Raw genomic sequence first — 21,243 nt, forward strand, 5'->3', positions numbered from 1 at the left:
GCCCTTTAGTATTTAATATAGCTGAGCAAATGCACCAGTTGTTCTATATGGAGCCTGTACAGCAGCAAATAGGTGTTGGCTTGGGGTCTTAGGTAAGTGATTATATTCCCTGCTGCTTCTCTCCCCATGCGGTTCTGTTAGCCCCGGAGCAGCAAGGTCGGAGGAGGGGCTGCATGACCCAGCCCAGCATCACTAGCGGGATAGGTCAGTTTAAGCTAAAGGGGAGAAATAAGGCGGGAGGAGAGGGTATATAGGAGACATAGTAAGGGCTGGCTATCCACCATTTTGGAAGATAGCAGCAGAGGAAAGGTCCCCACCCGCCCTCCCTTAGTTGGGGGTTGGTTCTATTGGGTTACGTTATTATTTCTAGCCGTCACTCATGTGGCTTCGGAGGGTTAGGGGTACACAGGATTTAGCTAGAAAGGGGGGGAGTACTAGGTAAATGACGCGGATGATTGGCGTCATGGTAGTTGTCACAGCTTGGCGGGTCCTTGTCAGTCTGCTGGGGAGGGAAGCTTGTTCTGGTATGCCAGATCAGGTAGAGTGGATGGTCTAACCCCTAAGGTGGGTGACCATTGGTGGATGGAATAAGAAAGGTGCGCTATAAAGCGCTGGGTGGGTACTGAACATGGCTAATTGAGAGAGGGGACCGGATAGGTCCCAGATTGGCGGCGGTTATCCTCTGAGCTAGGGAGTTGGCGGCTGGAGGATAGCATGGCTCAGGGTGATTGTGGAAGGGCAGACTGGCAAGGGGCTCGGGGACAGTGTTTTCGGTTTGTTAATATTTGCACTTATTATTTGATGTATTGTTGTGATTAAACATGTTACAAGTTTGTATTTAATCTATTGCACTGTTTGCATTTATAAATAAAGCTGTGGCCATTATCATTTCCAACAATGATATCGTCACGCAGTTTTTATTGGTGAGTGAGGTGTGAGCAAGTGTAGGTGGATGCGTGGGTCATGTTGGTACCAGCAGGCCCGGATTTGTGGAAAGGCCACAAAGGCCCGGGCCTAGGGCGGCAAAATTTGGGGGGCGGCATGCCGCCCCGCCGCACCAAAATATTACAGTTTATTGCGCATACGGAGCAATGGGGAACTCTCCCCCACTGCTCCGTATGCGATTGAAAAAGGCCGCGCATGCGCAATCGCGAGTTCGCGCATGCGCGGGGGGGAGGTTCGCCGTTCGCGCATGCGCAGGGGGCGTTCGCCTTTCGCGCATGCGCCGGGGGCCATGACAGAGAGGGGGCGGCCTCGGGGCGCCTGGCCAACAAATCCGGCCCTGGGTACCAGCGCCACTCTGGGGTTCTATTCCCATAGCCACTCTGTGTAGGACATTGTGCCCCTCCCTGCCATCTGTATCGCTCTCATGTTTATTTCTCTCCCCACAGGTTCCCTATAGTAGGAGACTCCCCGTGCGTGTACCTTAATAACGGCCATGTTGGCAGCGCGGCTTGTCACGGAGACAAGAAGTGGATCTGTAACAAAATGGACGCCAACGGTCACATGACACATTTTTACTAGGAGACACTATGAGATGTTGCCCACATGTGTCTGCAGCTGCCCACGTGCCAGAGAGGGTTGTGCCCATTCCCCTCGTGGGCTGCGCTGCACTGAGGAGTCCCAAACAGGACGAAACACAGCGTTAATTAATGCTACAGAGTAGCCCTGAATGGGAAACCTACCTCCGGCTGCAGCTACAGATGTGCATTGAGTTCCCGACTCCTACTCACTCACAGTGACTGGCAAATGTTCTGTACAGCCTGTAGAATGGCTGGGAATCTATCCTATCTATCTATCAATCATCTATCTATCTATCTATCTATCTATCTATCATCTATATATCTATCTATCTATCTATCATCTATATATCTATCTATCATCTATCTATCTATCTATCTATCTATCTATCTATCATCTATATATCTATCTATCTATCATCTATATATCTATCTATCATCTATCTATCTATCTATCTATCAATCATCTATCTATCTATCTATCTATCTATCTATCTATCTATTTATCTATCTATCTATCATCTATCCATCTATCTATCTATCTAGAGATTTAACCTCATTGGTCCGTGGCAGTGTCAGAGTTTGGTGGCCAATACTGAGCTGGGGTTACTGGGGTAGTTCCACCTACAGCTGTGCCTGGCATGGGGAGTCTTCCTATTGGAAATTTTTTTTACACCAGCACACCCTTACCTCCTCCAGAGAATTACTACTTGGTGCACAGCCTAGAGAGTCGGCACCCTCCACACAGTCCGGTCAAAATATTTCAGCCAGCACAACAAGTAAAGTGCAAGCAGGGCTTGGCCCCTGTGTGTTTATTCAAAAAACAACGTTTCGGGGGCGTATGCCTGATGAAGGGGTACGCCCCCGAAACGTTGTTTTTTGAATAAACACACAGGGGCCAAGCCCTGCTTGCACTTTACTTGTTGTGCTGGCTGAAATATTTTGTGGGGAGTCTTCCTCCCATCATCCCCCACCTTTACCCATCATCCCCCACCTTTACCCTAATCCTACAGCATAAGGCTTATTTCTGGGGCTCTGTGCAGCATCTCCTATTGTCTCCTACAGTATATGTGATCTCTGCTACACACTTACTGATACAATTGCTTGTGTTTAGTGTAACAAACAGCATGGCCTGTTATTGGTGACTCTATATTTATTATATATATATATATATATATATATATATATATATATATTGTACATATACTCTGAATGTATTTATAGAGAGAATATTTGAAATGACAGTTAAATAAACATATAAACCAAACTGTATCTGTCGGCTCTTATTCTCAATACATGGACGGGACAATGAGGAGAGAAGAGTTGCAGCTTCGTGCCACTAATTTCAGATGCAGTATTGGGCTGCTCTGTATGTCGGGCAGTTGCCTGAATAACGGCCATCTTGGCGTATGTATGGGACATACAGTATGTCCAACCCTGCTTGTGGAGACTTAGTAAATGACATATAAACCCAAACATTCAAGCGTATAATAGCTGAGAAACTGGGCCTCTCTCCCACAGGTACAGTATGTCATTACAGGAACGTGTTGGATACTTTCACAGCAAGTCAGAAACCCAGGGCATATACTGATATACCGATATACTGATATACCCATATACCGATATACCCATATACTGATATACCGATATACTGATATACCCATATACCGATATACCCATATACCGATATACCCATATACTGATATACCCATATACTGATATACCCATATACCGATATACTGATATACCCATATACCGATATACCCATATACCGATATACCCATATACCGATATACCCATATACCGATATACCCATATACCGATATACCCATATACTGATATACCCATTTACCCATATACTGATATACCCATATACTGATATACCGATATACCCATATACCGATATACCCATATACCCATATACCCATATACTGATATACCCATTTACCCATATACTGATATACCCATATACCGATATACCGATATACCCATATACCGATATACCCATATACCGATATACCCATATACTGATATACCCATTTACCCATATACTGATATACCCATATACCCATATACCCATATACCGATATACCCATATACCGATATACCCATATACCGATATACCCATATACCCATATACCGATATACCCATATACCGATTTACCCATATACCGATATACCCATATTCCGATATACCCATATTCCGATATACCCATATTCCGATATACCCATATTCCGATATACCCATATTCCGATATACCCATATACCGATATACCCATATACCGATATACCCATATACCGATATACCCATATACCCATATACCCATATACCCATATACCCATATACCCATATACCCATATACCCAAATACCGATATACCCATATACCGATATACCCATATACCGATATACCCATATACCGATATATGGGATATACCGTTATACTGATATAATACTCTGGGTACAATGTTGGTTTGGAGGGGGGACTGGCTGCTGTTCAGGAACCAGGAGCACTGATATGTTCAGCGGATAAAGTGACTTGCACCAAGGCCCTGTGTTTAGAATTTATTTCCTGTGCTTTTTTTTGTTTCATGTATTTAAAAAGGGGATAGTGCTTATTGGAAATTGGGTTGCATTCCAGGGAGATCAGGATGTGTCTGGTTAAATAGTTAATTTGGGTTGAAAAAAAGACAACTGTCCATCAAATTTAACCCCCCCCAAATCCAGGAGCCGCCTCAGGCGGCGATATGTCCAGAATCGCCCCTGGTGCCGGTCTGATAATACAACTGATTTGGCTGTGCACCCTCCATACTTATACAGACTTGTCTATTCATTTCAATACATAAATTATTTATACTAACTGTCAGGGTTGAACTGGGGGTGCAGGGTCCACCGGAGCTTCTGTTGGTACAAGGTAATTATTTTATGATGTTTGTTACTCCGTTTGTTTCCCCTTTGGGATACAAGTCATATGAGATCTTACCCAGAGTAGATCTATGTCCCACTAGAATATCCGTTTGGGCTGAGGTTTCCTGCTAGGTATATGGATCTTGTCACAGACCAGAGAAGGTTCCATGAAAACATTGATACAAATACAACCATTAATTGAGTTAATCAAATCTAATTATTCTGTTTCAGGTTTGTGCCCGGAACCGCACCGACGATTGAGGACTTCAGGCTCCAATCACTTCTCGGTGAGGGAGCATTTGGAAAGGTGAGTTACTGGGTTTGTAACGAAGATTAAGATTTTGGTTCATTTATCCAGGGATCAGACAGGAGACTGAGCGCCATAGTGTAGGGTCCCCCTATTGCCAGGGCTGGATATGAGACACATTAGTATTAGATAGAAACACGGCCCAGTACAGCCGCTGGGAATTTTGCCTGTGCCATTAGTGACATTATAAGGACTTGCCTACAAACTCTGTTGGTTCCATAGTACTAACACACTAAGAGCTGTAAGTATGTATGTAACCCTATGGCCCCTCTCATTGCAGGTCTATCGAGCGCAACACAGGAAGACGGGATAGACTGTCGCCATTAAGGCTATAGAGAGCCGCTGCCTGGATATTACCTTTGCGTATGCTGTGTAAGTTACTCTTAAACATTGAGTTGAAGGCTTAACAATCATTAAGACCTGTAGGGAGTTGGCTGGGAGTTTTCCTGTATTAACTCTTTGATTTTATTTCCCAGTGTTCTCCGAGAGCAACGCATCCTGCAGCTGGCGAAGATAGAAAATTGCCCCTTCCTGACTACACTATTTGCCTCCTTCAGAACAGAACATTATATCTGCCTTGCCATGGATTTTGCTGAAGGAGGAGACTTGTTATCCCTATTAGGGGACCATGCAATATCCCAGGAGAGAGCTGTGTAAGTACCAATGGGCTTATAGGGCCACACACTAACCTGCTAGTTCCCTCCCCACTAGGCCTAACTAGCACCATTACTATTGCATTTATACAACTGATATCATTGCTTTCATTTTCCTTTGCAGATTCTACTCAGCCTGTATGGTCCTTGGGCTGAAGTTCTTGCACGATCGCAACATCGCCCATAGGTAAGTACTGAATAATACATACCCGGTGCCTCGCCCCGAGATAGTTCTGCCTTATTTACATTATTAATACTAAATGGAATTGTTTCCTTTTATTTAAATATGTTCTTTTGTGTTTTTTCATGCAGGGATATAAAACTAGAGAATGTCCTACTGGATAGAGACGGATATGCCAAACTTACTGACTTTGGCATCAGCAAGGAAGGTAAGATCCATAGATATAATTACTGAGCAGCCATTGAGTCAGGGACTGATGTGACTGACAATCTCTGTCGGCTCTATAGGAATAAAGACAAATAATAACTGCACGGATAGAATCTCACTTACTCTTCTCTTTCTGCTTCAGGAATTGGATTTTCGGACATTACCAAAACCCAATGCGGAACTGCATTTTATATGGCCCCAGAAATCTTTACATACCTCCCAACTTGTATACGAAAAATTGGGACATTTTGCACCATTATTCAGAAAACCCCAATCACCCACCTTCAGGTTTCCAGGAATCCACAGGGATGGGGCTTAATGCCCCAGTACTAATATGGGAAAGCCTAGTTGCACTAAAAATAATGAATTATGCCATTATGCCTACCAGGTAAAATGGGAGATTCCAAAAAACTGAACACAAAAAAATTTCTTCAAAAACAGGAAAAACTGTGAAGGGTTGTTACATTATATTCTCCCTCCCCTCCAGGGGTATATTTATTGCTGGGAAATATTGGTATTAAACAGAACTTAATAGGATCCTACAGAGAAGGGACCATCTGTACCTCTGTGCCCAACATTAGGGAAAGGGACAGTCAGACTGCAAGTGCTAAACAAATTTATTTTATTGTGACATATCTCTGTGTTGGTTTGGGTTCAGCTGCAGAATCTGTTATGGGTCTCTGATATAGTGAGGCGCATCTACTCCTTGTATTATGTTGCCCGTATCTTCATCTAGGAAACAAAATACCAATAAGTGTATTCAATAAACATTATGTAGCAATATGAGCCAATGCTGCTTGATTGCTATTGGTTACTTGGCCATGATAACAGTTCCAACTGACCCAATTAGGATCTAGATTAAAATATAAATTTGTATTAAAGTCTCTGTCTACAGGTAGCTTGTCAGTGATATATACAAACAAGGGGTAAATTAATGTACATAGGGAGCAGGGTAAGGGATAACAAATATTCATTGTACAGATGATAATAAAGAGTTAATAATAACAGAGAAACAAGAGGGGGTTCCATAGGGAAAGGGGTAAAAAATGAAAAGCAAGTAAGGTCCATGGAAAACAATGAATGGATAAAGAGGAATAGAAGAGTAGAAAGAATTGCGTGAGAAATGGACTGGAGTCACTGGGGTATCAGTAGACAAAGCAAAAAAGAGACCAAAAAAGTAAAGGGCAAGTACAAGAAGGATAATGACAACTGAACAACAGAAGCAGCAGATCCAGTGGCTTCCAGGGGACCCAGAGAAATACGGGGCTCAGTGGGAACATGGCCAGTGTCTGCAGGTTGGGGAACGGATGATTTATCCAAAGGTTTGGGTCCTTGTGGGTTGCAGCAACTTCTAGTTCTTCTAGTTACACTCTTGGGGTCATATATTGAACTTACGTTGCATCTGGGGCACAAATAGAAGCAGACTGGCCTTTATATAAAAGCTAAAGGCATCAGGATCTATTTCTACTGAATCTGGTGGGACTGGCACAAGGATTAGCCCTGTTTTTCATATTTGAACTTGAAGGCCTCCTTACCTTGTCTTTTGTGCTACGGCTGCCAGTCAGTCATTAATAAACTGATTTACAAGTATTAAACGTGGCATGGTTTGTACCAGGTCTGCTAACCCATAGCAACCAGTCCATTAGTAGCATATACTGGCGGCCTGCTGGGACAGTGACCCTCTGATTGGTTGATATGAGTTAGAAGAACAGACCTCATTGCAGAGCCGCTCCAGACATTCAGACCGTAGCAATGTTGGATCAAACCAGACCAGAGGGAGCACCAGAAGGATGACCAGGAGCAGAACAATCAGAAGTTAGAAGACCTGGTACAAACATTTGCAACCTTTACGTTGCCCCCAGAATGGTTGGGAATGAAGAGTTCAGTTTGAGGAGCAATATATTGATAGTTTACCTAATGAACTCTATTGTTACTGAGATTTTCTTAAACAATGAAATCTGTACAGATTCGGTGAAATTTCGCAAATGTTGCCACATTTTTCTAGGGAAGCGAATGGGGCAGTTTTGCTCATCACTGGTGCAATATCATGTATGAACCATGTATGTGCGTTGGATCTGTACCGGGTTCTTACCGGAGCTGCAGGGGGAGTTGTACTCGGTAACTGCATGTTCCGCTGGAAGCAGAATAAGAACAGAGCAGGGATTAGTTTAGCCCCCAGTACCTTAGTGTGTCATGTCCAATGGGTAACATAGCGAGTAATAAGTATACAGTAATAAAGCTTAAATAAAGACATAAACATCATTCAAGTTCACACTATCTACAGTTATCAACCGTAACTCTAATGAATAGTAATTTATACCTATTAGTGACTGACTAGTGAACAGAACATGGCTTTATTTAGAATGAGCCCTTGGGTAGATCCTTACCGCCAACTAAAACATGCGCCATACAACATACCGTATATACTCGAGTATAAGCCGACCCGAATATAAGCCGAGGTACCTAATTTTACCTAAGAAAACTGGAAAAACTTATTGGCTGGAGTATAAGCCTAGGGTGGGAAATGCAGCCGCTACCGCTAAGGCACACTCAGGGGTAACAGCACTTCATTCATGCATCTCAAGTAAAAAGAGTAAACAGTGTAAAAATGGCAAGCAATAACTGTACATTAATCTCTATATGTTAGCTAGCAATGAGATTATTGGCAATGCATTAGTAAGGGTGCAAAATGGTCTTTGTGTCTTTGCGAAATCCCATATAAAACACTTCTTTATGTTGCTAAGTTCAGCTATAAAAATGGGCAGAAGTCTATACTCACCTCAGGTAATTACTACCATTTTGTCCTGGTGCTTTGCTTTTAGAGAGAGTTATTTAGTAATCTTGTATTTTGTCCTATTCTTTATTTAGGAAAAGTCTTCTAGACAGGGAAGGGCTGCTCCCATAGGCCAATGGCATATGGTGCCCTAATAAAAAGCATATATTGCACGAATGAGCAGAGCGCACATGTAACCCTACGCTGCCCTTACCAATCGACTCGAGTATAAGCCGAGGATTCTTTTTTCAGCACATTTTGAGTGCTGACAAACTCTGCTTATGCTGGAGTATATATACGCTAATCAAATGGCCATCGCGTGGTTTTAGATGTAACAGATTTAATTGAATGAGAAAATGTTATTTTATTGTTTGTCACTTATGGACGAGACTCAATTTGATCTGAAGAAACTTTTCTCCTTATTCAGTTCCATGACTTTAATAGAGTTTTCATGTGAGATACATGGCGCTGAATTGCATCTGGCTCTATGGGACAATCTGGAGATAAATCAGGAGATAAACTTCTCATCCAATTGAATGTGGCTCAGAGATAGAACATTTGTGGAAGGCGACTACTCCGCCCATTCACTGACAACAATACATGGACCTTCTCTTCTGTTTATCTCCTCATCTCCTATAATACCAAACTCCTTCCTAGCACTTCCTGGTGCATTGTACACAAGGAAACCTTGACTAGCCATATAGCCCATAGCAACCAATCAGTGAACAAAATGATGAAATAACCCATCTGATTGGTAGCTGTGTGTTACAGGACTAGAGCAAACATTGTTGCCTGAAGCCTTACAATACAATATGAAAGCCTTCCTAATCCAAAATGTCCTCATATACATACATAGCATTGCTTTAAAACCCCAAACGAATGATGGTGTTAAGAATAATGGTTGGATATATATATATATTTTTTAATGTTCTCTAAGTATTCCCTTCTGCCCCACTTGCCAGTTTCAAGTCACATTGGATTTTCTAATTAGAGAGAAGCCCCTTACCTGGCTCATAATAATCATAGACTTTCACTATGGCTGGTCTAAGATTCTTCACCAGAATCTCTTGTTCCACCATGAAGGAGAAATTAATTGGATGACGTCCTAACTAGGAGAAGGGGGGAGAAAAACCAGTTCTGTCTTCTTTAAAAACATACTTAATAGGATATAAGTACATGTAGAAAAAAGATGCTGAGACATGAGACATGGAGACCAAAGTGACCCACCTCGCTTAAGTAGAATGTCACTATGTCAGTTTGGGTCTCACTCCACATTATAAAGTTGTTCCATCTGATGACCTGGGAAAAGGAAAACAAGTCTGAGATCAAAGTCCAAAACACACATAAAAGAGTCCAAAAAAAATGTCTGTGTCTGGCTCCCAACTTGGTATCTTAGATGTTGAGAAGTCATTGGCAAAAGAAAAGGGGAGGCTTTCTCTAGTAATACACAAGAGCCAGGAATAGCCTGTATAATATATAGTGAATAAAGTGCCCCCTATTGTAACATATAGGGATATTATAAGCCCCGAGGAGTTCCTTATAATATATAGTGAATAAAGTGCCCCCTATTGTAACATATAGGGATATTATAAGCCCCCGAGGAGTTCCTTATAATATATAGTGAATAAAGTACCCCCTATTGTAACATATAGGGATATTATAAGCCCCCGAGGAGTTCCTTATAATATATAGTGAATAAAGTGCCCCCTATTGTAACATATAGGGATATTATAAGCCCCCGAGGAGTTCCTTATAATATATAGTGAATAAAGTGCCCCCTATTGTAACATATAGGGATATTATAAGCCCCCGAGGAGTTCCTTATAATATATAGTGAATAAAGTGCCCCCTATTGTAACATATAGGGATATTATAAGCCCCTAGGAGTTCCTTATAATATATAGTGAATAAAGTACCCCCTATTGTAACATATAGGGATATTATAAGCCCCCGAGGGGTTCCTTATAATATATAGTGAATAAAGTACCCCCTATTGTAACATATAGGGATATTATAAGCCCCCGAGGGGTTCCTTATAATATATAGTGAATAAAGTACCCCCTATTGTAACATATAGGGATATTATAAGCCCCCGAGGGGTTCCTTATAATATATAGTGAATAAAGTACCCCCTATTGTAACATATAGGGATATTATAAGCCCCCGAGGAGTTCCTTATAATATATAGTGAATAAAGTACCCCCTATTGTAACATATAGGGATATTATAAGCCCCCGAGGGGTTCCTTATAATATATAGTGATTAAAGTACCCCCTATTGTAACATATAGGGATATTATAAGTCACTGAGGATTTCCATGACCATATAAAAGCAAGAGGCCGAGGTAACTTCTAATATCCTTTATTATTTATTATAATATACAAGTTTTAGTGAGTCATGTGACCGAAATTACATCACTAAGCTCCGATTATAACTGATGACATCACTAAGCACCGTTTATAAGGATATAATTTACAATTTGGTCTCATAGGGAAATGACCCAACTGTATATTATATATTTATAAATGGCATCATATTTGTCATATGAGTAGGATTAAAGCATATATATCAGCTATAATAGGCTGACGCCAATCCATGGAGTAAAAACCAAGGCTTTGGAAAGTCACATATCCCTGTTCTGCGGGGCAGTCACTCACCTGGTCAATACTTTTCTTATCAGGGATAAAGCCTGAGAGCATCTTGACCTCAACCAGAGCCATGTTGGATTTTTCCCGAGACCCTGTGTATCTGCAAGAAGAGAAGCAGGGACTCATTCTGCCCATTTCATGCAATCTTAGGGGAACATACAAATATATATTATATATATATAACAATCACTAGGGGGTGCCAAAATGTTAGGCAACCCCCTCCCCCCAGTGTTTGTAATCGCTTACCTTATACTGAGCTCAACACAAAAAGGGTAATGTAATAAAAGGCAGTAAGTTTGCCCAGGAGCAGCAACCCATAGCAACCAATCAGCAGGTAGCATTTTCTGGTCACCTGTTTAAAAGCAAACATCTTATTGGTTGCTATGGGTTATGGTCAGAAGCCAGAGAATGAGAGAAGACGAGATAATGTGTGAGCTTCTGTACTAGAGCAGTAGGGAAACACAATGGTGGAATATATTGGAATAAAAGAGAATAATCACTGAATATAAATGTCTATGTGCATCTGTTTCATTGGCTCCTGGGGACATTGCTGTGGTTGGGTCTCCACTCGTACTGAGAAGGTGGCGTCACTTCTAGGTGGGGGAATGTTGTATCTCAGGACAGTCTGTGGGACGAGAACTGAATCAGACTGGGAATCTATCAGATTGAGGAATAGTAAGAGAGTGAGTGTCCCCTCACCTGTACATAAACACAGCCGCTCCCAGTGGCTGACAGAGAGTACTCCCCAGGGATATCTGGCAGTGAGGCTTTCTGTAGCAGGAGCCGGTTAGTCTGATCCACATGGAACTGTTGATGGAACCCAGTCTTGGAAGTGACTGTGACTGTGACATCTCCCTTGTCAGAGAATGTGGCCTCGGCATACTCAGCAACAGCCTGTAGAGCTACAACCGTGTCCTGTGAGATGAAGGAGAAAGTAATAACACAGAAGGCTGAATTGAAATCAGGAAACATTTAGAAACATCTCCAGCTCACACATACAAAGCTCAGTCCTATCTAGATCCAGCACAATCCAACCCAATATATAGTAAGCACCGGCCAAATTCTGGCCCGACCTGGGAAAACCTGGGCAAGTAGCAGGTGTGCATTCACTTGTAAGGGAAGCAGGTTTGGTTACTGTAAAAGGAACGTATTGTTCTACTGCAGAAGATATAGGTCCATGTTGGAAGCCACAGTAGATGGCATGACCTAAAAAGGACATTATACTGTAGAGCTGTTCATATTTACATTTTACTCATTGAGTTGCATGGGGCTCTAGGGGAACTCAGGAACTGAATGAGACAAGCCTTTCTCCATCAGTGCACCTTCAGTAGTCCCACTCCATCAGTGCCACCTTCAGTACGTCCCACTCCATCAGTGCCACCTTCAGTACGTCCACCCATCAGTGCCACCTCAGACGTCACCTCCATCAGTGCCACCTTCAGTACGTCCACTCCATTAGTGCCACCTTCAGTACGTCCCACTCAATCAGTGCAAACCTTCAGTATGTCACACTCCATCAGTGCCACCTTCAGTACGTCCACTCCATCAGTGCCACCTTCAGTAACGTCCCACTCCATCAGTGCCACCTTCAGTACGTCCCACTCCATCAGTGCCACCTTCAGTACGTCCCACTCCATCAGTGCCACTTCAGTACGTCCCACTCCATCAATTGCCACCTTCAGTACGTCCCACTCCATCAATGCCACCTTCAGTACGTCCCACTCCAATCAGTTGCCACCTTCAGTATGTCACACTCCATCAGTGCCACCTTCAGTACGTCCCACTCCATCAGTGCCACCTTCAGTTACGTCCCACTCCATCAGTGCCACCTTCAGTATGTCACACTCCATCAGTGCCACCTTCAGTACGTCCCACTCCATCAGTGCCACCTTCAGTACGTCCCACTCCATCAGTGCCACCTTCAGTATGTCACACTCCATCAGTGCCACCTTCAGTACGTCCCACTCCATCAGTGCCACCTTCAGTACGTCCCACTCCATCAGTGCCACTTTCAGTACGTCCCACTCCATCAGTGCCACCTTCAGTACATCACACTCCATCAGTGCCACCTTCAGTACGTCCCACTCCATCAGTGCCACCTTCAGTACGTCCCACTCCATCAGTGCCACCTTCAGTACATCACACTCCATCAGTGCCACCTTCAGTACGTCCCACTCCATCAGTGCCACCTTCAGTACGTCCCACTCCATCAGTGCCACCTTCAGTATGTCCCACTCCATCAGTGCCACCTTCAGTACATCACACTCCATCAGTGGCCACCTTCAGTACGTCCCACTCCATCAGTGCCACCTTCAGTACGTCCCACTCCATCAGTGCCACCTTCAGTACGTCCCACTCCATCAGTGCCACCTTCAGTACGTTGCACTCCATCAATGCCACCTTCAGTACGTCCCACTCCATCCAATGCCACCTTCAGTACGTCCCACTCCATCAATGCCACCTTCAGTACGTCCCACTCCATCAGTGCCACCTTCAGTACGTCCCCACTCCATCAATGCCACCTTCAGTCCGTCCCACTCCATCAGTGCCACCTTCAGTCCGTCCACTCCATCAAGTGCCACCTTCAGTACGTCCCACTCCATCAGTGCCACCTTCAGTACGTCCCCCATCAGTGCCATTCAGTGCCACTTCAGTAATGTTACAAAAGGGCCACATTGATTTTTATCAGAAAACTTAATTCTTATGGTTTATCACATGAAAACTTATGGGTGAGATTCTACTAATTGAGCTCCAGCTTTTCCCCATAGAGTTATAGAATAGAGTTCTCATGGGATAAACAGTGAGATACGTTTTTCTCGTTGGATTGCATCTGGCTCTATGGGCCAATCTGGACTTGCATAGGGAGAAGTCTCATCTAATTAAGTCTGGCACAAAGTGTCCTTAATGTACCCAACAGTCTCCGTTTATGTCATCTGAAGTCTCCTCTGTATCACCTTCAGAACCTGTACTCCTTTATTATTCCTTGTACTCCCTTCTGTGCTATTCCCAGTACCAACCTCTTCCCAGTGTCACCTACAGTACTTCCCACTCCCACCTATTGTCTCCTTCCAGTTACCTGAGTAGAAGAAGAACCCCCCATGAGGATTTTGCTGCTTGCTCAGCCAGTTGACTTCTCAGAAGCTTTGCCCAGGTCCTTGTTGGGGCCAGAGAGAAGGGCCAGCAGCACATAGGAGGTTAACTCCACCTCGGCTGAGGGAGCCCGGTGCCAGTATGGGAGGGCAGAGGCCTGAAAAGCAGATTTAAGCTCCCAGTGGAGCTGCCCATCTAAGGATAAAAAACAATAATAATAGTAGTTATTGCTTTACTGCAGTATTGTCCCTCAGATCTGGGTGCAAGGATCATGGCATAGGAAACTTCATTCATAACAGTGGCAGCACTGACTATAATGGTACAATATACCTTGGTGTTCATTATAATTAATAAAGGGGTGAAAGTGATCTTTTTGAATGGATTGACACAGTGGGGGTCATTTATTCAATCTCGCTGCATTGTCAGGAAAGAATATGGTCATTGCTCTCTTGGAATTGCACTTCGCTCACTGCACTTGGGGGCAAAAATTAACCCAGTAATTTTCTATCCGTTAAAGCTCTAATACTTGGATCGGGCAGTGGTAAATAAGGCCCATAATGGTGGCTTTGCCCTCAGACTGAAAAATTAATTTTGTCATTGAGAGCTCCAGTTTTACTGGCTGACCAAAAGGACCAATGGCTTGGAAGGAGGTGGAATCACATAGATTCCCTTGTAACAAGTACTAAATGTTCTTTAATGGAATCAGTCCGTTATTTCGGCTGTAATTCACCACATGACACAAGTTCCGTACCTTTCCTCACAGCCTTCTCCTCCAGTTTAGCCCAGCAGCATCTCCCTGAGTTCAGTATCGTTACTCAGAGTGAAAGTGTAGGCCAGTAGAGCCTGGGTGTACACACTGCTCACATCTTTGCAGCCTTCCTCAGGCAGGATAAAGCATCTGCCACCACTGGGTCCTACAGGAAGAAATGGATTTCTGCTGGAAGGGTATTAGGGGAATTATAATACAATGCAGTTGCCCTGCACTGGAACAATGTGCATGTTCTCTACTACTAACTATAGTTTATATTATGTAGCCATAACCACTTTGCTCACCGTTTTCGGCAGACCGGCTTCCATTAGAGCAATGGTGATGTAAGCAGAGAGTGATAGTTCATCATCTTCCACTCCCCCTATAAGACAAAAAGTAGTTGAGCCCATACATTGAATGTTTATGTTCTTCATACGTTGGGCCTGCTGGGTAATGACTACTAAAGTTAATGAGCAGTAGCCATGTTTACTGGCCAGGAGGTACCTTCATAGCATTGTTGAAGAGTTTCCCCACACTCTGGAAGCAGCCGTTCCTTTTGCGATGATCTTTAAGCCAAGTGAGAGATTGGCTTAGTTGGTCTCCATCTATGAAGATGTAGGGATGAGCCTTGCTGAAGGACTTCACTACAAACGCAGTCAGCCTACGTGGGGAGTAGGGAACACCGGGAAGGGAAAATTGTCAGGATTATGTCTCTGCCACAAGTAGGGTCGGCAGCAGCCCCAGCCCATTAGAGAGAATGGGGACCATAGATACCCCATCAAAGAGATCAATATGGAAACTTTCCACCAAAGTTTATGATTCATAATGAAAGATTCCTCTTACACATCACCTTAAAAGTCTCTACTTGCACCTCTGTGGGTGTCGCCATTAATATTATTGATAAATTATTGATAATTGACTGCTTTCAGGTCTGTCTATACTTTGGGGCATATAATAATTGCATGGACATCATTATGCTTGGGAAACCAACCAACCAATCATCCAACTAATCAACCAACCAACTAAACCAACCAACCAACCACCAAAGCAAACAACCAACCATCCAACCAACCATTCATTCAAACAACCATCCATCCAACCAACCAAGCAACCAACCATCCATCCAACCAACTAACCAACCAATCATTCAACCAACCATCCAACCAACTATCCATCCATCCATTCATCTATCCATTCATCCAACCAACTAACCAACCATCCATCCAAGCAACCAACCATCCATTCAACCAACCATCCAACCTACCATCCATGCAACCATCCATCCAACCAACAATCCAACCAACCATCCAACCAACCAGGAACTGAATGTAAGCACAAACTCATGCAAGCAGGTGTGATGGAGCACCCCCACCTTTCTTGTGAACCCCCTGCACATAAAATCCCCCATAGCCCCAATGTATATGTCAGAAATGGCTTTGCATCACCATGCCCTGGGCTGATTGGGTTTCAGTGGCCCCAGAGATCCTCTATAAGGAATGGAACTGTAGTAAGAACTTTTTTATGGAGGCCTTAAATATCCCATGGAAGCCTCCAGTTAAATGGGTGGTTCAGCTTTAAGTTAACTTTATAGAAAGGCCAATTCTAAGCAACTTTTCAATTGGTCTTTGTTATTTGTTTTTTATAGTTTTTGATCTATTTGCCTTCTTCTTCTGACTCTTTGCAGCTTTCAAATGGGGGTCACTGACCCCGGCAGCCAAACCCTATTGCTCTGTGAGGCTCCAGTTTTATTGTTATTGTTACTTTATATCACTTATCCTTCTATTCTGCCCCTCCCCTATTCATATCTCAGACTTTCATTTTAACCACATCCTGGTTGCTATGGTGATATGGGTCCTAGCAACCAGATAGCTGCAGAAAAAAAAAACCTAACATAATTAAAAAATGAAGACCAATTGCAAATTGTCTCAGGATATTACTCTCTACATCATACTAAATGTTAACTCAAAGGTGAACAGCCCATTTAAATAGACAACTTGATCTGTGGATCGACATCATTCACTATATACTGTATATCGCTATAAATACCATGTGATCCCTCAGCAATAAATCCGACCCCTCGCTAATAAATCTAATGACTCACCATGCGTTTGCCTGTGGGACCCATGCCCTAAATGCGCTGTAGGACCCGTCGTAACGTCTGTATGTGAGTTGCCGTTGGTACCCTGAGTGAGACATCACAGCTCATATGGCCACATTGTATGTACTATTGCGCCAGGTAAAGAGGGAGAAACAAACTGCGCAATAATAACTGTACCATTTGCCTATTTTGTGCCTGGGGGTAAGGGTTCCGCCACACACGGAGAAATAACAGAAACAAACAAGAGATCCAGATCCCTCACCGCTTTCAAGGAACCGTTTGGCTTTGCTCTGGATCTCAGGAGTCAGTTGGAGAGTGTTTTCCAGATACTGAAGAATGAAGATATTGGGGGCAAAGAGAACCATGTTCTGCTCCCCACATCCATACGGCATGGCCAGGAGCCGGTCCAGGTTCTGCATGGCTGTTCCCATCAGGTCTCCTGTAGGAAATAATGTAAAATGGAGCCGAGATGTGCAAATAATAATAGTAAGTATAGGACAGTAAGTATATAGTAAGTATATAGTAAGTATATCACAGTAAGTATATAGTAAGTATATCACAGTAAGTATATAGTTAATATATCACAGTAAGTATATAGTAAGTATATAGTAAGTGTATCACAGTAAGTATATAGTAAGTATATCACAGTAAGTATATAGTAAGTATATCACAGTAAGTATATAGTAAGTGTATCACAGTAAGTATATAGTAAGTGTATCACAGTAAGTATATAGTAAGTATATCACAGTAAGTATATAGTAAGTATATCACAGTAAGTATATAGTTAGCATATCACAGTAAGTATATAGTAAGTATATAGTAAGTGTATCACAGTAAGTATATAGTAAGTATATCACGGTAAGTATATAGTAAGTATATCACAGTAAGTATATAGTAAGTGTATCACAGTAAGTATATAGTAAGTATATCACAGTAAGTATATAGTTAGTATATCACAGTAAGTATATAGTAAGTATATAGTAAGTGTATCACAGTAAGTATATAGTAAGTATATAGTAAGTATATCACAGTAAGTATATAGTAAGTATATAGTAAGTATATCACAGTAAGTATATAGTAAGTATATCACAGTAAGTATATAGTAAGTATATCACAGTAAGTATATAGTAAGTATATCACAGTAAGTATATAGTAAGTATATAGTTAGTATATCACAGTAAGTATATAGTTAGTATATCACAGTAAGTATATAGTAAGTATAAAGTAAGTATATCACAGTAAGTATATAGTAAGTATATCACAGTAAGTATATCACAGTAAGTATGTCACAGTAAGTATATAGTTAGTATATCACAGTAAGTATATAGTAAGTATATCACAGTAAGTATATAGTTAGTATATCACAGTAAGTATATAGTAAGTATATCACAGTAAGTATATAGTAAGTATATAGTAAGTATATCACAGTAAGTATATCACAGTAAGTATATAGTAAGTATATCACAGTAAGTATATAGTAAGTATATAGTTAGTATATCACAGTAAGTATATAGTTAGTATATCACAGTAAGCATATAGTAAGTATAAAGTAAGTATATCACAGTAAGTATATAGTAAGTATATCACAGTAAGTATATAGTAAGTATATCACAGTAAGTATATAGTAAGTATATCACAGTAAGTATATCACAGTAAGTATATCACAGTAAGTATATCACAGTAAGTATATCACACAGTAAGTATATATAAGTAGTATATAAGTAAGTATCACATTAAGTATATAGTAAGTATATCACAGTAAGTATAGTAAGTATATAGTAAGTATATCACAGTAAAGTATAATAGTTAGTAATATCACAGTAAGTATATAGTAAGTATATAGTAAGTGTATCACAGTAAGTATTATAGTAAGTGTATCACAGTAAGTATATAGTAATGTGTATCACAGTAAATATATAGTAAAGTATATTAAGCAGTAGTTATAGTCAAGTATATCAACAGTAAGTATATACAGTAAGTATGTCACAGTAAGTATCTCACAGTAAGTATATAGTTAGTATATCACAGTAAGTATATAGTAAGTATATAGTAAGTGTATCACAGTAAGTATATAGTAAGTGTATCACAGTAAGTATATAGTAAGTGTATCACAGTAAATATATAGTAAGTGTATCACAGTAAGTATATAGTAAGTGTATCACAGTAAGTATATAGTAAGTGTATCACAGTAAATATATAGTAAGTATATCACAGTAAGTATATCACAGTAAGTATGTCACAGTAAGTATATCACAGTAAGTATATAGTTAGTATATCACAGTAAGTATATAGTAAGTATATAGTAAGTATATCACAGTTAGTATATAGTAAGTGTATCACAGTAAGTATATAGTAAGTGTATCACAGTAAGTATATAGTAAGTATATCACAGTAAGTATATAGTAAGTATATCACAGTAAGTATATAGTAAGTATATAGTAACTATATTACAGTAAATATATACAAGAAATAAAATAAAACAAGGTTTCCCTTACCCAGCACTGTTACATACGCCCTCTCAGAACCCTTCCGGATATTTTTAGGAACTTTCAGGGAAATCACCTTGGTCTTAGCACGTTCTAGAACAGAAGGAAACAGAACATCAGTGAAATGTTCTCAGGTCTCGGTACTATTCTGGTGAGGCAAAAAACACACATTTTTCGAGATTTACTATGTGTCGTAAGGGCTAAAAATCCAAATGTGACAATTCCCCAGCTATAACTTGCTGAATAGAAGCCAATGGCAGATGTCCCTTTACTTTCCGGAAGATCCTTCTTTTGCCCAGAAAGGTTTGAGATTTTTGACACTGGTGAACTCAAGAAAATTTTTTGCACTGAATTTTCCAATCAGATTTTTTAGTAAATGTTAGACATTCAAGGAAATGAGTTTAGTCGAATTTGTAGAGTAAAAAAAAAATTGTCCCCTTGCCTTCTGCTTCTTCTGATTTTGAACTTTTCGTGAGACTTTGGTTTGTCTTCTGTCTTCTGCTTCCTGTCCGGACCTCGGCCCATCTCCTGACTATCTCGTTTTGACCATGAATCTTCTTCCTGTCCGGACCTCGGCCCATCTCCTGACTATCTCGTTTTGAGCATGAATCTTCTTCCTGTCCGGACCTCGACCCATCTCCTGAGCATCTCGTTTTGACCATGAATCTGCTTCCTGTCCGGACCTCGGCCCATCTCCTGAGTATCTCGTTTTGACCATGAATCTGCTTCCTGTCCGGACCTCGGCCCATCTCCTGAGTATCTCGTTTTGACCATGAATCTGCTTCCTGTCCTGACCTCGGCCCATCTCCTGACTATCTCGTTTTGACCATGAATCTGCTTCCTGTCCGGACCTCGGCCTATCTCCTGACTATCTCGTTTTGACCATGAATCTTCTTCCTGTCCGGACCTCGGCCCATCTCCTGAGTATCTCGTTTTGACCATGAATCTGCTTCCTGTCCTGACCTCGGCCCATCTCCTGACTATCTCGTTTTGACCATGAATCTGCTTCCTGTCTGGACCTCGGCCGATCTCCTGACTATCTCGTCTTAACCATGAATCTGCTTCCTGTCCGGACCTCGGCCCATCTCCTGACTATCTCGTTTTGACCATGAATCTGCTTCCTGTCCGGACCTTGGCCTATCTCCTGACTATCTAATTTTGACCATGAATCTGCTTCCTGTCCGGACCTCGGCCAATCTCCTGACTATCTCGTTTTGACCATGAATCTGCTTCCTGTCCTGACCTCGGCCCATCTCCTGACTATCTGGTTTTGACCATGAATCTGCTTCCTGTCCTGACCTCGGCCAATCTCCTGACTATCTCGTTTTGACCATGAATCTGCTTCCTGTCCTGACCTCGGCCCATCTCCTGACTATCTCGTTTTGACCATGAATCTGCTTCCTGTCCGGACCTCGGCCAATCTCCTGACTATCTCGTTTTGACCATGAATCTGCTTCCTGTCCTGACCTCGGCCCATCTCCTGACTATCTGGTTTTGACCATGAATCTGCTTCCTGGTTTGCTTGTAGCTCCTCCCTATTTACACAATTCCTCCCTTGTTTACTCTCCAATGGTTGGCCCTGAAGGTGCTGCTGGAACTTCCAGGTACAAGATAGTACTAAAGGT

At 41.9% G+C, this 21,243-nt stretch overlaps 4 protein-coding genes across 13 annotated transcripts in view; 2 read left to right on the forward strand and 2 right to left on the reverse strand.

Annotated features, from left to right (window-relative positions):
• Positions 1-1,848, forward strand: part of LOC101733695 (C-type lectin domain family 2 member D-like) — a 57,911-nt gene extending 56,063 nt beyond the window's left edge. For both annotated transcript variants that reach the window (XM_031905408.1, XM_031905407.1), the window contains exon 5: positions 1,392-1,848. In XM_031905408.1, coding sequence (XP_031761268.1) covers positions 1,392-1,524 — 133 coding nt within the window. In that variant the 3' untranslated portion in view covers positions 1,525-1,848. The remainder of the gene's footprint in view (positions 1-1,391) is intronic.
• The window catches only part of a2ml1 (alpha-2-macroglobulin-like 1), a 214,001-nt gene that overhangs the window by 102,159 nt on the left and 90,599 nt on the right, over positions 1-21,243 (reverse strand). The window contains exons 30-36 of one of the 8 annotated variants that reach the window (XM_031904779.1): positions 11,896-12,111; positions 11,697-11,821; positions 11,206-11,296; positions 9,776-9,847; positions 9,555-9,657; positions 7,868-7,909; positions 6,381-6,507 (exon numbers count right to left, since the gene is read on the reverse strand). The exons of 6 other annotated variants lie outside the window; for them this stretch is intronic. In XM_031904779.1, the coding sequence (XP_031760639.1) occupies positions 6,446-6,507; positions 7,868-7,909; positions 9,555-9,657; positions 9,776-9,847; positions 11,206-11,296; positions 11,697-11,821; positions 11,896-12,111 (711 nt within the window). In that variant the 3' untranslated portion in view covers positions 6,381-6,445. Of the gene's footprint in view, positions 1-6,380; positions 6,508-7,867; positions 7,910-9,554; positions 9,658-9,775; positions 9,848-11,205; positions 11,297-11,696; positions 11,822-11,895; positions 12,112-21,243 lie in introns of those variants that run through there. One more of the 8 variants, XM_031904783.1, reaches the window with a different exon arrangement.
• LOC116412054 (serine/threonine-protein kinase N1-like) lies at positions 5,052-5,983 on the forward strand. The gene is made up of 3 exons (XM_031905430.1): positions 5,052-5,387; positions 5,512-5,574; positions 5,700-5,983. The coding sequence occupies exons 1-3, from the start codon at positions 5,317-5,319 to the stop codon at positions 5,800-5,802; spliced, it is 237 nt and encodes a 78-aa protein (XP_031761290.1). The 5' UTR covers positions 5,052-5,316; the 3' UTR covers positions 5,803-5,983.
• LOC116412040 (alpha-2-macroglobulin-like protein 1) overlaps positions 15,506-21,243 on the reverse strand; it is a 32,577-nt gene continuing 26,839 nt past the window's right edge. For both annotated transcript variants that reach the window (XM_031905391.1, XM_031905392.1), the window contains 4 exons: positions 19,628-19,711; positions 17,395-17,571; positions 17,136-17,217; positions 15,506-15,695 (listed from right to left, as the gene is read on the reverse strand). In XM_031905391.1, the coding sequence (XP_031761251.1) occupies positions 15,521-15,695; positions 17,136-17,217; positions 17,395-17,571; positions 19,628-19,711 (518 nt within the window). In that variant the 3' untranslated portion in view covers positions 15,506-15,520. The remainder of the gene's footprint in view (positions 15,696-17,135; positions 17,218-17,394; positions 17,572-19,627; positions 19,712-21,243) is intronic.

Source organism: Xenopus tropicalis, chromosome 7 (assembly GCF_000004195.4).
Source record: "Xenopus tropicalis strain Nigerian chromosome 7, UCB_Xtro_10.0, whole genome shotgun sequence".
In the NCBI taxonomy this organism is placed as follows: Eukaryota; Metazoa; Chordata; class Amphibia; order Anura; family Pipidae; genus Xenopus; species Xenopus tropicalis.